Raw genomic sequence first — 14,372 nt, 5'->3', positions numbered from 1 at the left:
TATGATGCTAGCAAGCAGAACAGCATGTTGCTTTCTGCTCATCTCCTGCTGTGCTGGCAAAGATGACAAGCAGATTTGATCTGCCCCCAAATGGGAGGATATTTGCATCAAGCTTTTAGAGTAACAACACATTAGGCATTTACCATATGGTGTAAGTGGGCAGATAAATCTAACCTCAAGATGTTTAGTGATCAAGGGCATTTAAAAACTTTCTTATACTGGTATTCAAAAAGAGCTATCTGTCCAGTTGAGGTGCTAGTCACAAGACCTTGATTGAACTTACTTAGATGCAGAACACTATCCATCCCTGTGTTTCACAGTCTGAAGCCAGTGTGCAATACAATTAATTTATTATTATTATTTATTTATTATTTATTATTTAAATGTGTACATTCTAAATAATATCCAAACTTCTCAGGGTGGCTTAAATAAAATTAATTCAAAATAACAAATGATATTTTACATGTCAAAAATATATGAAATCATTGATTAGTTAAAACTAGACAATTTAAAATCAATTAAAGCAATTTTAAAATAATGCCAAGCATAGCACATGTACAAACTGAGTTACACGAATGAGTCCTGAAGGCAACAGCAATAATAATAAAAATGTCTTTTGACTTGGTACAGGAAGACAATACTGTTGATGCCAATTGGTCCTCAGTAACCAGGGAGCCCTTGCAGAGAAGGTTCTCTTCTTATTACACTTTACTTGTTTAAAATGTGAAGCAATAAGAACTAATGTATAGTCTAAACACATAAAACTCTCTAACGAAATAAGGCAAGTTAAAATAGTTAAACTATATGCAGGTACAAACCAGTTAAATAATTTCCACCTGATGTCAAAATGAAACCAGCATCAGTACAAACTGGGTTTCAAAGAAGAGGGAATTACAAAATTGAAGCTTTTTAACAGAGAAGGTCCTTTTTATGTTCACAAAATGTGCTGCCACTATGTGTTGTTGAAGGCCTTCATGGCCAGAATCACTGGGTTGCTGTGAGTTTTCTGGGCTGTATGGTCATGTTCCAGAAGCATTCTCTCCTGACGTTTCACCCACATCTATACATGTGGGCGAAACAGCAACCCACTGTACTGCCACTATTTACCAGTTCTAAGGGGTACCTGGTTGGAGAAGGCTGGATTTAGGCAAAACAAGGGCCGGGAGGGGGGTGGGATCTATTTTAAAGTGATATAAATCACCTGTGATCATTATTTTTTTCTTAATGTTAGACTATTAACCTGTCCTTGCATTTTCTTTTTTGACTTATTCAGTAATTGTTCCCAGATGACACCATGCTAGTAGTATAGTGTCATCTGTGTAAGTTAAATTGCTCACACTCCTTCTTCTAAGTCTAATTTTCATGTTAAACAGCCTTATCTAAGCTCTATGTGAAGTGGAAATCCTTCCATTTCTCTATATTCTGTCCTGATGGTTTCCTGTTTTTCCGAGTACAGGTTATGCATTAGGACAAGCAAATAGTGCAGCATGCCCATTTCTTTAAGAGCGAATCACGGTATTTCATTGTCTACAATATATATAGTCTGATTTTATTTTGAATTTCAACAACTTGAGGTTTTTTATGTTTGTATAATCCACAAAAGACCATTACAAAAGAAGACAAAAGAACTTTAAAGATTACAATCAAAATTTTAAATGAGAACGACATTTACATGAACAAGACAGCAAAAATCTATAGCTACATGGAACATCACAACTTGCAAACAAAGTGAAAACATGGATGGAGAATTGCCCAAAGTAATATCACAAATATAGCGGGAACACAGTTCAGAAAACAGCAAAAATACAAAACGTAATGTATATCCTGTAACAAAAAGTGACCTACATGCAAAAAAAAAAAAAAAAAGTAAAATGGTCCACTGAGAATCCTAGCATCATGGCTGAGGCATATTAAATATCCGCACACCAACCGCTACAGAAAAACCTATAAACAAATTTGTACAGTTTCGTGTGTTTCTCCAGCACTCCTTCATATCCTCAATGCTTCTAAAAAATATTCCAACCATACAGAGGATGAGGGAAAAAAGGAGTGGATCTGGGTAGAATAAAAAGACTTTGTAAAAAGGAGTTTCATTATCAAAAGTTTTGTCACTTGCCCTATTTCTTCTATTTGATGATACAACAATTCTGTTTTTTCAAGTGGCATTACAATAAATTCTAATGAAAAAAATTGAAACAGAACCTTAAAATGAAAATACAATGGTGAAAATCATCCAGGTATACAGATAGATTTAAATACACAGCAGCACCCTTTGTTACATAAGCAATCTGTTTTTGATTGCTGGTTTTGCAAACATTCTAAATCATAAGAACAACTTACAGGATTTCATTTTAAAGAAGAAAAATAAAAACATTTACCCCTTGTTGTATAAGTTCGGCACAGTCTTCTGCTAGTTTCCCAAACACTAAAGTATTGATGGTAGTTGTTGTGGAAGATGAATTTTCTGATTCTGAAAGACATACATATTTAGTGAGTGTTAAGTTCTATTCAAATGTGCATAAAGGAGTGCAAATGAACAATTAAGAGAGAACTCAAAACTTGTTTTCCTCTGACAAGTTTCATGGCCGGAATCACTGGGTTGCTCTGAGTTTTCTGAGCTGTATCTTGTCTTGTTCCAGAAGCATTCTTGGTCTTGTTCCAGAAGCATTCTCTCCTGACGTTTCACCCACATCTATACACGTGGGTGAAACAGCAACCCACTGTACTGCCACTATTTACCAGTTCTAAGGGGTACCTGGTTGGAGAAGGCTGGATTTAGGCAAAACAAGGGCCGGGGGGGGGGGGGGGGGATATCCAACATTGTAATAATTATTTCTCTGTTTTCATTACTGCGGCCTCCATTCTGAGTCAAAGTATGGAAAACGTTGAACTATTTCAATGTTGTCATAGTCTATTTTAAACTCAAGAGGTGGGGTCTCCACTTGAACTAGAACTTGGATCCTTCAGGCTTCTTCATAATCCCTCCCTTGTGGTCTCATTTAACTCTTTTTTGTAAATCTGACTGTATTGCCATATTCAACAGAATACAATAAATGGTGTTCCATGCAGTCATGCCGGCCACATGACCTTGGAGGTGTCTACAGACAACACCGGCTCTTCGGCTTAGAAATGGAGATGAGCACCACCACCCAGAGTCAAACAGAACTGGACTTTATGTCAGGGGAAAACCTTTACCTTTTTAAAACAAAGAACAATTCTGCACAGGCTTAAAGGTGCTCTGAGTACAGCAATGCTGAGGAGAGGTCAGGGACACTGGAGCAGTGTCAATAAGAACAAGCAATAAGCTTCTCCCATCAAACTAACATCAGTAGTTAAAATGGGCGGGCTGATTAAAGAGAGATTTTCATCTCAAACATGGAATTTGGGAAAGGTATACACTTTGTACAAGACCATGTTTTTCATTTTTTTTAAAAAAAAAACTTCATAAATTCCAATGCCAAGATCTAGAAAGTTTTTTTTTAAAAAAAATAGTATGGTTTAAAACTTGTTATTTAAAAAGCAGTATGATTTGGCTTACAACTGTCTTTGTGGTTTCCTTCCATCCTTTTGAAATGCATAAAAGATAGAATTCAAATTTAATTTATAGCCTTACAGTATCAGGTTTTTCCCACTAATACATTAACCCATTCTGTTAATGTATCCTAGATATCAGACTGCAGTTTTTCCCCATCAATAACCCAACTCTGCATGTACTGTGTTCAAATGAACAAACAGAATAAATTGGAGGCAGGTATAGAATAAAAGCCTTCTTCTAGATCAGCCCTCCTCAAACTGCAACCCTCTAGTTATTTGAGTCTCCAACTCCCAAAATTCCTGACCATTGGACAAGCTGGCTAGGGCTTCTGGGAGTCACGAGGCCCAAACAGCTGGAGGACTGCAGTTTGAAGATGTCTGATCTAGATCAATTATTGAGCTATATCCACTACAGGAACATGTAGGATGTTTCAGCTTCCATGATTGCTGACAGTTAGGTATGTTGACAAGAGCTGATGGGAGGTGCAGTTTGGTATCTGAAAGCTTTCCAGCCCTCATTTTCACAACTAATGAAGCACAAGGCATTGGGAAATTCACATCATCCACAAAGGGGAAGGAATCAAAAACCAATTCATAAGCAATTCTCATTTAACACAGACATATTTAGATGAGAGGGAGAGGAACACGTGGCTCTACCGATATGCTGACTTTGAGAAGGTCTGGTCCAGGTGGGTCAAGAACAAGAAATTATGGGAGGGAAAATTCCAAGTCATTTGGAGGCCCCAATATTTCTTGTCAATATTTTATAGTGATTCCCTCTCCTTTTATTGTGAAGCTTTGTACTCTTGGTTTTCCAACTACATCTTTGGGCTCTCCATGCACATAAGGAATGCAGAAGACAACTGAGAAAACTATGCTCTGATACCTTGGAGTACAATTTTGAAGAAAGGTGTCCCATTTCCAAGTGTAGTTAATTGAGAGAAAATGACAACTGTTCCCTAAAACAAAGGAGAAAAAAATCTAATTAATATATTGGAAACCTTTACAATAAAAATTGTCGATCATGTACTGTACTTAATGTCAAACCAGATAAATGTACCAGCATTATCTATGTCATCGTGCAATTTCTTGTAGTAACATACTGAGCTTTGTAGTAGCAGAACAATTCTGAAAGCACTTCTAAACACTATAAAAGCATATAATCTAGTGCTGAAAACCGATCACTGTTCTCTTCTGACAGCCTGCCAGGAACCACAAAGGATAGTCAATTCTATTTTTTTAAAAATGGGGAAACAGAGGAAAAAAATTGACACCCTGGAAGCCAACACACATCTAGTATTGTTTTCTGAGATAGTAACAAATTCTACAGAGTATTCATTGGCATGAGGAAATCCGAGACCCCCCACACGGTATTCAGGAGATTAATTGGAGCATCCATTTTTGTGCTCTAGAACACATTGTCGGAACACATTGGAAGTAGGGCTCTGGTGATCACTGGGCACTTAATTGGGTTCTTAATTTCATTTCTGTTCTGCATAGAAGAGACACGGAGCAGTCTTACATTTATTTCTTCAAATAATGCATTAACTATGTACATCCAGAATGGTGTAGATTTTAAAAAAAAAATTAAATGAATTTATATAGCACTTTAAACATTTACCAAAGAGTGTAGAGTAGAAATAGAATCAAAATACAGTAATCAGCCCTCCATATCCATATATTCTGTCTCCACAAATCCAACTATCAATTGTTTAATTTTTTAAAAAAAACAAAGAATCCAAAAAGAAAGCCTTGATTTTATCATTTTATGCAAAGAGCACCATTATATTACACCACTGTATTTAATGGGAATTCGGCATCTGTGAAGTTTGGTTTCTATGAAAAATCCTGGAACCAAACCCCAATGACTACCAAGGGGCCCACTGTACAATATAAAACTAAACTATCCAGATGAAAACATCTGGGTGTGCTACTATGTGCTGGGCTTCATTCTTAGCAGTTTCACCTGCTACCATGCCCTATTTCTAATTGGGTTTTATATGTACTGCTGCACAGGGCTGTATAATGATTTTAGACTACTGTTTTTAATTTTGCAATTGCTTATATGAGTGGCCTTGGGAGAGGGGCACTGCCCTAAGAGATAACAGGAATACTAAAATCAAATAGTTTAGTGGAGCAGATATGAACATATGGCTTCTTCCTTCATCTAGTACTTAGAATAGTGTTCATCTCTTTCATGTCGAGTCCATGGAGTTTCTTAAGTACAAAAAATGTAAATGTTATGTACAACAGGAGATACTAGATGCCATAACCAGCTGTATGTCAAACCATCTGTACTTGCAACTCATATATTCTCTTCTGGCATTTATTTGGGGGGGGGGGGGGCAGTGGCTTCTGTCTGTTCTGTGCAGCAACAGCAATAAGGATGCAGTAAATCCACTGTGATCATAAAACATACTTCAAACCTGTTTCTAAGTGGAAAGCAGATGCGGATCCTCCAGAGCAACGCCTGATATATTAGCAAATGCCCCAGCAAACACTTCCATCAAATTAACAAGAGCTAGTTTTCTTGTTAACAGTGCTTCTGTGCTAGGCTTTCATAGTTATTTGGTTGGTTGGATTCTTCAGGCAACTGGTTGGCATTTGTTTAAATTATCTCCTCCCACTGAGGCAGGCTCCCCCTAAAGAAATTATCTTACACAATCCATGACTATATTGAATTTATATTTTACACTGATGCCATAGGCAGCCCATGAAGTCCTCTTGTTTGTATGCAAACAGATTGCGGCAGTGGTGGTTACCAGCTCCAACTGCATTTTCTTCCCATCTTTCTCCATATCTAATTCATGGGTAGGAATTAGTGGCAGATTAAATTTTGGCTCCCAAATGACTCCACAGGGCTAATACAGATAGGAAGTCTTAAAAAGGAAGATGGGCATGCAAAACTAAAAACTATATTCGCAGTGAGTTCTATCCAAAGCAGAATAGATACTATTACTTCTCTTGATTAAGACCCTATACTCCCTATTGATGAAGCCAAAATTGTACTGGCTTTTTTAGCTGCTGCATCATACTGTTGGCTCCTCTTCAGCTTGTGATCTATAAAGACTCCTAGATCCCTTTAACATGTTCTGTTGTCAAGCCAGGTATCATGCCTCCTATATAGTCATTTCATTTCTTCAGCCTAAGTGTGGTGCTTTATATTTCTTTCCGTTTAAATTCATTTTGTTAGTTTTGATCCAGCTCTTTAATTTGTTAAGGCCATTTTTGATTCTAAGCGTGTCCTTTGGAGTATTAACTACCTCTCCTAATTTGATGTTAATTGCAAATTTGATCAACATGCTCCATCATCCAAGTCATTGATAAAGATGTTGAATAGCACTGCCTTTACAGCTGTGAAAAAACACATACTTCAATGAGGAAAAGAGAAAAAACACTTGTCAATCAATGTTCTCAAGATTTCATTCTATCTATATTTGAATGCCTATCCTATAATCATCTACTTCAAACTGAATATATGGCCTGTTTATAACAATATTTAGGCTTAGTTTGCATCAATGCAGCATAGTGGCTATAGTGTTGGACTAAAACTCTAGCAGACCAGGGTAAACTCAACTATGGAAACCTACTGCGTGGTCTTGGGCAAATCATACTCTCTTAGCCTCAAAGGAAGACAATGTCAAACCTGTTCTGAAGAAATCTTGCCAGAAAATCCCATAATAGGGTTTCCATAAGTCAGAAAAAACGTGAAGGTAACCAACAAAGACATAGTTTGTAGTTGTTGCTGTCTTATCAATGTTACTGCAAAATTGTTTGGCCCACTCTTTCTCTACCATTTGATTTCTTGGAGATGATATATTTTTAAACTGAAAATAAAAAGAGAAAACAAAAAAATCAGAATTCAAAATGTTTTGGAAAACAGAGTATATTTTGGATTTTTGGTTTCAAGTAAACAACCAGCTCAGTCGCACCTTGTAAAAGTTCAAACTTTGAGCAATTGGATGCCTTCATAAAAACATAGTACTCTCTTTAGCAAGGCTAACAACATAGCTTGGAGCAGTGGAGAAGGAGAAAAAGGCAGAAGTCAAATAAATGTGATCTACTGAATTTACAAAGCAAAAGCTGTGTCTGTGTACTTCTCCTGTTCAGGAAATATCAATTCACGGTCTATCATGCAACTGTCAGTCCAGTCTTTGCCTATTGACCAGTCATTACTGTGCTACATTTGGCCCCACAAATAGGTTCTTTTCATTTTTTAGACATCTGTATTTTTCTCCAGTCCTGCTCACACAAGCCCCTCTAATATTTGAATTGTGTTATTTAGATATATAATGACTGGAACTTGGAGAACACAGGCAGTCATTCATCCTTATGACTGTTTAGGATACAATCTGACTATTCCCTAACCTGAGTGACAGCAAATCCTACCGAACTTAGCAGGACTTGCTTTTAATTAGACATATGAAGTATTACTCTGTGATATCATTTAATTATAGTATAGGCTGACAAAAATGTTTTTTTCCTAATAATCTTTCTACAATTTTCATAAACTATTTTAAATTTGTAATTCTTGCTTCAGTGATCATAAAGGAAGACAAACACATAGTCTTTGATGCACACGTACACATAAGAGAAACTAATGAAGACTGGATTTCATGTTCTTTCTCTCTCTAGAGATTGCTTTCACAGCAAACAAAATTAAAGTTTAGCTTACATCCCCAAGTGCCAGTAGAGATTAAAAGACTTCAAAATTAAGTTCATCAACATCAAATAAAGCAAACATGTTGAGAAAGATGAGTCTCCTGTGTTCTAGTCTGTATATTAAGAAAGTTTAAATGTCATCCCTAATATACTGTAGTTACTAACACTATGCACTAAAGCTGAAAACATACTTCTAAACACAGATGGAGCAACACAATATGCATTCTATGTGTTGGAATCACTACAGAAAATTACTGTTAGAAACAAAATGAGGTTTATGTTAAGGAAATAAAAAGTCATGTGTTCATAAATCTAGAAGACTCTATTGATTCTCTTTTAAAAAATCCATTAAGTCACCAGACTGGACATTTTTATCACAATGTTGTTTACGTTTATATCCTGAATGGATTATCATTCTAGATCCATTTCGGTCAGGTTTAAGGCCTGGTTATGACACAGAGACAGCTTTGATCGCCTTGATGGATGACCTACACAGAGAACTGGACAAGGGGAGTGTGCCCCTGCTAGTTCTGCTAGACCTTTCAGCAGCTTTCAGTATCATCAACCATTGTATCCTTCGAAGTTGTCTTTCTGGGATGGGGCTTGGGCGTACTGTTTTTGAGTGGCTCCAATTCTTCCTGAAGCGACGCTCTCAGGAGATGGTGCTGGAGGAATTTTATTCAACTCCTTTGCCATTGCCCTATGGGGTTCCTTGGGTTTTAGACCTCCCCCCCACTACCAATATTATTTAACATCTATATGAAACTGCTGGGAGAGGTCATCAGGAGTTCTGGCGATCTGGGAATAGGGAGTCAGACTGTGTTAAAGGGGGTCACATTCTCCCTGAAAATGCAGGATCGCAGTTTGGGAGTACTTCTGGATTTGGCTCTGAACCTGGAGCCCCAGGTATCAGTAGTGACCTGGAGTGCTTTTGCACAGTTAAAGATAGTGCAGCAATTGCACCTGTTCCTAGAGAAGCAAGTTAAGACATTTATTTGCCATCAGGCATTTGGGGGAGGATGAGGGGCACATTGCTGGGGAGGCTGTGGATGAGAGTTGGGGAGTATATTTAGTTTTAAATGTAATTTCAATTGTATGAATATTTTAACTTTCTCCATTATGCAAATATTTAAATTTTTAATAGTTTTTAAGTTCTATATTTGCCAGGTTAAAAATGTATTTGGTTGTGTCCTGTTTTTGTAAGCCACCATAAGTCCCCATGGGGAGAAAAGCGAGGGGAGAAATAGAGTTAATAAATAAATAATTAGTAATAATAAAAAATGAGAAGTTGCCGACCTCAATATTTTTTAAAAAAAAATAAAAAATGTTTTAATTCCAATTATATATATTCAAGAAAACCAAGGGACGGGAAGTCACTAAATTGGGAGGGGTGGGAGGATGGGAGAGCATTTATTAATTTTGTATTGAAATCATTGCATAAATAAATAAGCACAAAACTGACAAAAATAAAGGGAGCACAAGTAGTCAAATAATTTTAGACCAAAAATTGACAACAGCGACCACATTGACTATAGCTTAAAACTGAAGTGTTCCTACTTATCTGGGACTACCTCCCTATTGAACACAACAGAGTGCATCTACTGTAGAATGAATGCAGTTCAACACCACTTTCTTCCTCTGTGCATGAGGCAGGGCATTGTGGGCAAGCACACAGATGCTGAGTTGTTTGCTCTGCTCCACAATCGCACAAGGTGGAGGATTCTTCTAGGCAATGCCAGGGTGAGGGGAGAGCATAGGCAAAAATGAGCACTATATAGATGTTAGGAAGTATATTATTATTAATAATAGTATTAATATTAATATTATCTCCCTGAGGGAGTGGATTCCAACAAATAAAATGGCAAACATTAAAGTCTTAAAAGAGCAATAAATTCAGACACAATAACACAAGACAATCCAACATATAAAAGCAAATTATAACATGACAGCTAAAATTAAATAACATAACCTATCAAGAAAGTTATATCTAACATTGTATTGGTTTATGTATATATACATGTATATAGATTTGTTTTACTGGTTTTTTTATGAATATGTAAATTGAAAATAAAAACAGCCTTTGATAATGGCTAATGTATCATCTATATTGGATGATCTAAATACAATGAAGTTTTTACTCTGACATTTTTATGCTGATATTTTTAATCTGTTTTGTGGCTCGGAAGCTAAACTTGGTTTGTATAGGTTGCTTTCAACTACAATTTAGATCGTCTGGGGAGGCACTGCTCTCTCCCCCCCCCCCCACCCCCCGCCGTCTCATGCACGGTTGGTGGGGACGAGGGAGAGAGCTTTCTCAGTGGTGGCCCCCTGACTCTGCAACTCTCTCCCTAATGAGATCAGACAGGCTCCCTCCTTGTCCTCTTTTCGGAGTTAACTAAAAACCTGGATGTTACAGTGTGCATTAAGCAGCTCACCAGTAACTTTCCTGTCCCTACTTGAAGTTCCGCACTTTACACTGGCCCATACTTTACACCGGCATATTATCTACCTCAACATGTGCTATGATAATATTTCCTGCCCAGTTTACTGTATTGTTGCACTTTCCTGCGCTCCTGTAAAAATGTATTGCACTCATTAAATCTGTACCTCAGCTATGTTTCTTTCAGCCATATTGTTTTTATATTGCTTTCAACTGTGTTGTATTTGTTTTATCTGATGTTTTAATTGGTTAAAGTGTTTTACTTTTGTGTTTTAATTATAATTTTGGGCTTGTGCCTTGTAAGCCGCCCCGAGTCCTCTAGGGAGATGGCTGGCGGGGTATAAAAATAAAGTTATTATTATTAAAAATTATTGTTGTGTTTTTATTGTTTATTTCACTTTGATTGAGGTGTTTTATTTTAATCCCTTTATGTTGTTATTTTACACTATTTGCTGTTCATTGATTTTGGCTAATTTTGTTGTATTTGTCCACCCCGATGTTCTGTGTTGCACTATTTGTAGTCCACGCTCTGGTCACATCCCGCATAGATTACTGCAACGCACTCTACGTGGGGCTGCCCTTGAAGACTGCCCGGAAGCTCCAGATGGTCCAGCGCTCGGCAGCCAGGTTGCTAACAGGAGCAGCTCTCAGGGAGCATACCACTCCTCTGTTGAGCCAGCTCCACTGGCTGCCAATTCCCTACCGGGCACAATTCAAGGTGCTGGCATTAGCCTACAAAGCCCTAAACGGTTCCGGCCCCACCTACCTCTCCGAACGCATCTCCTCCTATGAACCGACACGGACATTAAGATCGTCCGGGGAGGCCCTGCTCTCGGTTCCGCCTGCGTCACAGGCACGGGTGGCGGGAACGAGAGACAGGGCCTTCTCGGTGGTGGCCCCTCGATTATGGAATGCCCTACCAAGCGACATCAGACAGGCCCCTTCGTTGCTGGCATTTAGGAAGAAGCTCAAAACCTGGCTTTTTGAGCAAGCGTTTGGCTAATCAGCGCAATGGTACACAGAATGACGGTAAACTGAACATAGGAACGGTATAAGGATATGAGACTGGATCATGTTTGCGATCGAGGCATTGTATGAATGGTTGTGTGTTGTTATTGGGTATGCTGTGTTTTAATTGTTATTGTTGTGGTAATTAATATTGTGTAAACCGCATTGAGTCACCTATTATAGGTTGAGAAACGCGGTATAGAAATAAAGCAAATAAATAAATAAATAAATAATATTGTTGCCTTGTAAGCCACCCCAAGTCCCTTTGGGACAGTGGTTCTCAATCTGTGTGTCATGAGATCTTTTGGTCTTCAACTCCCAGAAATAAAATCAGCAGGTAAACTGGCTGGGATTTCTGGGAGTTGTAGGCCAAAACACCTGGGGACCCACAGGTTGAGAACCACTGCTTTAGGGAGATGGGGCAGGATATAAAGTTATTATTAATAATAAGAACAGAAGCACAAAAGATGGCACCCGCAGCTCTCCAGCAAAGGATCACCACCTTGTCGTTGTGCTGGAGCTTGAACACCTCAATGATGTAACAAGCGAAACCATGAAGGGCCACTCAAGACAGGACAGTCATGGCAGAGAGGTCAGACCAAGCGCAATCCCTGGGGAAGGCAATGGCAAACCACCCCAATATTCTTGCCAATAAAACTAAATGAATCAGTACAACCAGAGATATGTCAGTATGCCATTGGAAGATGGGACTCTCAGGTTGGAAGATGGCCAAAATGCTACTGGGGGGGAGAAGGATAAGTTCAACCAACCCCAGATATGATGACACAGCTATCTCAAAGCTGAAAGGAAGGCTAGCGGCCGACATTGCTGGAGATGAACAACAAATCCGATGCTCTAAAGATACTTTGGCCACATCATGAGAAGAAAGGAAAGCTTTGAGAAGACAATGATGCTGGAGGAAATGGAAGGAAAAAGAAAGGGGCCGACCAAGGGCAAGATGGATGGATGGCATCCTTGAAGTGACTCGTTTGACCTTGAAGGAGCTGGGGATGGTGACGGCTGACAGGGAGCTCTGGCGTGGGCTGGTCCATGAGGTCACGAAATCAGAAACGACTGAACGAATGAACAACAAGGGAGGCAGCTGCGATGCAGAATTCGTGTAGTTTGACACAACTCGAATTGCCATGGTGGACTACTATGGAGTAATGGGAGTTGTAGTTTTGCAAGCTCTTTGCCAAAGAGTGCAGATGGATGCTACAATACACTTGATTCCATAGCACTGAGCTATGGCTGTAAAAGTGGAGTGAAACCACAGTCTAAAGCAGGCATGGGCAAACTTGGGCCCTCCAGGTGTTTTGGACTTCAACTCCCACAATGCCTAACAGCCTACTGGCTGTTAGGCATTGTGGGAGTTGAAGTCCAAAACACCTGGAGGGCCCAAGTTTGCCCATGCCTGGTCTAAAAGCACTCTTAAGACTGCAAGACACATAGAGGGAACAATCCTCCTGGCATTGTTTTGTGCCGACAAACGTGCCACAAGACAGACGGATTTTTCTGCCCTCTTCTTCCATTGTCCATCCCCTGGGACAGTGGTTCTCAACCTGTGGGTCATGAGATGTTTTGGCCTTCAACTCCCAGAAGTAAACTGGCTGGGATTTCTGGGAATTGGAGGCCAAAAGACCTGGGGACCCACAGGTTGAGAACCACTGCCCTGGGAAGTTTGTGTGGGAAAGAAGGCCAGCTTCGGAGTAGGGTGTAACTTCTTTTCTCGTGTTGTGAAGTGACTGGCGAGCCTTTACCTGAAAGTAGGCCTCTGCGTAGTCGCGGCCCAACTGCAGGCTCTGGAGGCCCACTTCTCGCAAGCTCTTCGGCAGAGAGTCCTTGAGGACCCTGGGCGAGACTTGCACAACTTGCACCGGCATAGTACCGGGACTCAAGGCTTTGAAGACAGGCCCAGGCGACCTCACATGAGGCAGGACGCTCCTGGGAGAAAATACACACTCAAAAGCGACTGAACTAAACCGCTGAAGGTGGAGACCAATCAGAGCTGCCTTTCTCTAGCGTTCCCCAACGCGGAAGTGAGCGCGCGACTTCCCCTGCGCATGCGCCGTACACTCACTGAAGCTTACAGGCTTCGGTCGGGCGGGAAACTCGTTTCGGCTCCTCCTCTTCTCAAGCGCCATTCCCGCGAATGCATTAGACTACAACTCCCAGGAGTCTCCTCTGCTTCGGTGAGACTCTGGGAAACTGCGATCTACAGACAGATGATTTCCAAACTATAGTCTTCCAGGGTTTTGGAGACAATACTGCTTGGCAGCCCTATTTAAATGCTTACACACCTTCAGTATACATTTAAATCAGGCATGGGCAAACTTTGGCCCTCTAGGTGTTTTGGACTTCAACTCCCACAATCCCTAACAGGCAGCCTAGGTTGTTAGGGATTGTGGGAGTTGAAGTCCAAAACACATGGAGGGCCCAAGTTTGCCCATGCCTAATCTAAATGCATGTTGAATTTCTTGTTTTTGGTTGGCAGTAAGAATCCAGGTGGTGCAGTGGGTTAAAGCACTGAGCTGCTGAGCTTGTTGATTGAAAGGTTGCAGGTTCGAATCCGGGGAGTGGCATGTTAGCCCTAGCTTCTGCCAACCTAGCAGTTCGAAAACATGCAAATGTGAGCAGATCAATAGGTACTGCTCAGGTGGGAAGGTAACTGCACTCCATGCAGTCATGCTGGCCACATGACCTTGTAGGTGTGTACGGACAACGCCGG

The 14,372-nt window shown here is 39.8% G+C and overlaps 1 protein-coding gene across 4 annotated transcripts in view; it reads right to left on the bottom strand.

Moving 5' to 3' along the window:
* Positions 1–13,699, bottom strand: part of POT1 (protection of telomeres 1) — a 77,360-nt gene extending 63,661 nt beyond the window's left edge. For all 4 annotated transcript variants that reach the window (XR_010910031.1, XM_060777760.2, XM_060777762.2 and 1 more), the window contains exons 1-3: positions 13,405–13,699; positions 4,421–4,493; positions 2,379–2,470 (exon numbers count right to left, since the gene is read on the bottom strand). Coding sequence is in view for 3 of the 4 variants with exons in the window: in XM_060777760.2 (XP_060633743.2) it covers positions 2,379–2,470; positions 4,421–4,493; positions 13,405–13,527 (288 nt within the window). In the remaining variant the exon portion in view is untranslated. The remainder of the gene's footprint in view (positions 1–2,378; positions 2,471–4,420; positions 4,494–13,404) is intronic.
* Positions 13,700–14,372: the final 673 nt, after the last annotated feature.

The sequence above is a fragment of the Anolis sagrei genome, chromosome 5 (assembly GCF_037176765.1).
Source record: "Anolis sagrei isolate rAnoSag1 chromosome 5, rAnoSag1.mat, whole genome shotgun sequence".
Taxonomy (NCBI): domain Eukaryota; kingdom Metazoa; phylum Chordata; class Lepidosauria; order Squamata; family Dactyloidae; genus Anolis; species Anolis sagrei.
The sequence above is the reverse complement of the archived record's forward strand: the minus strand, read 5'-3'. Positions and strand labels throughout refer to the sequence as shown.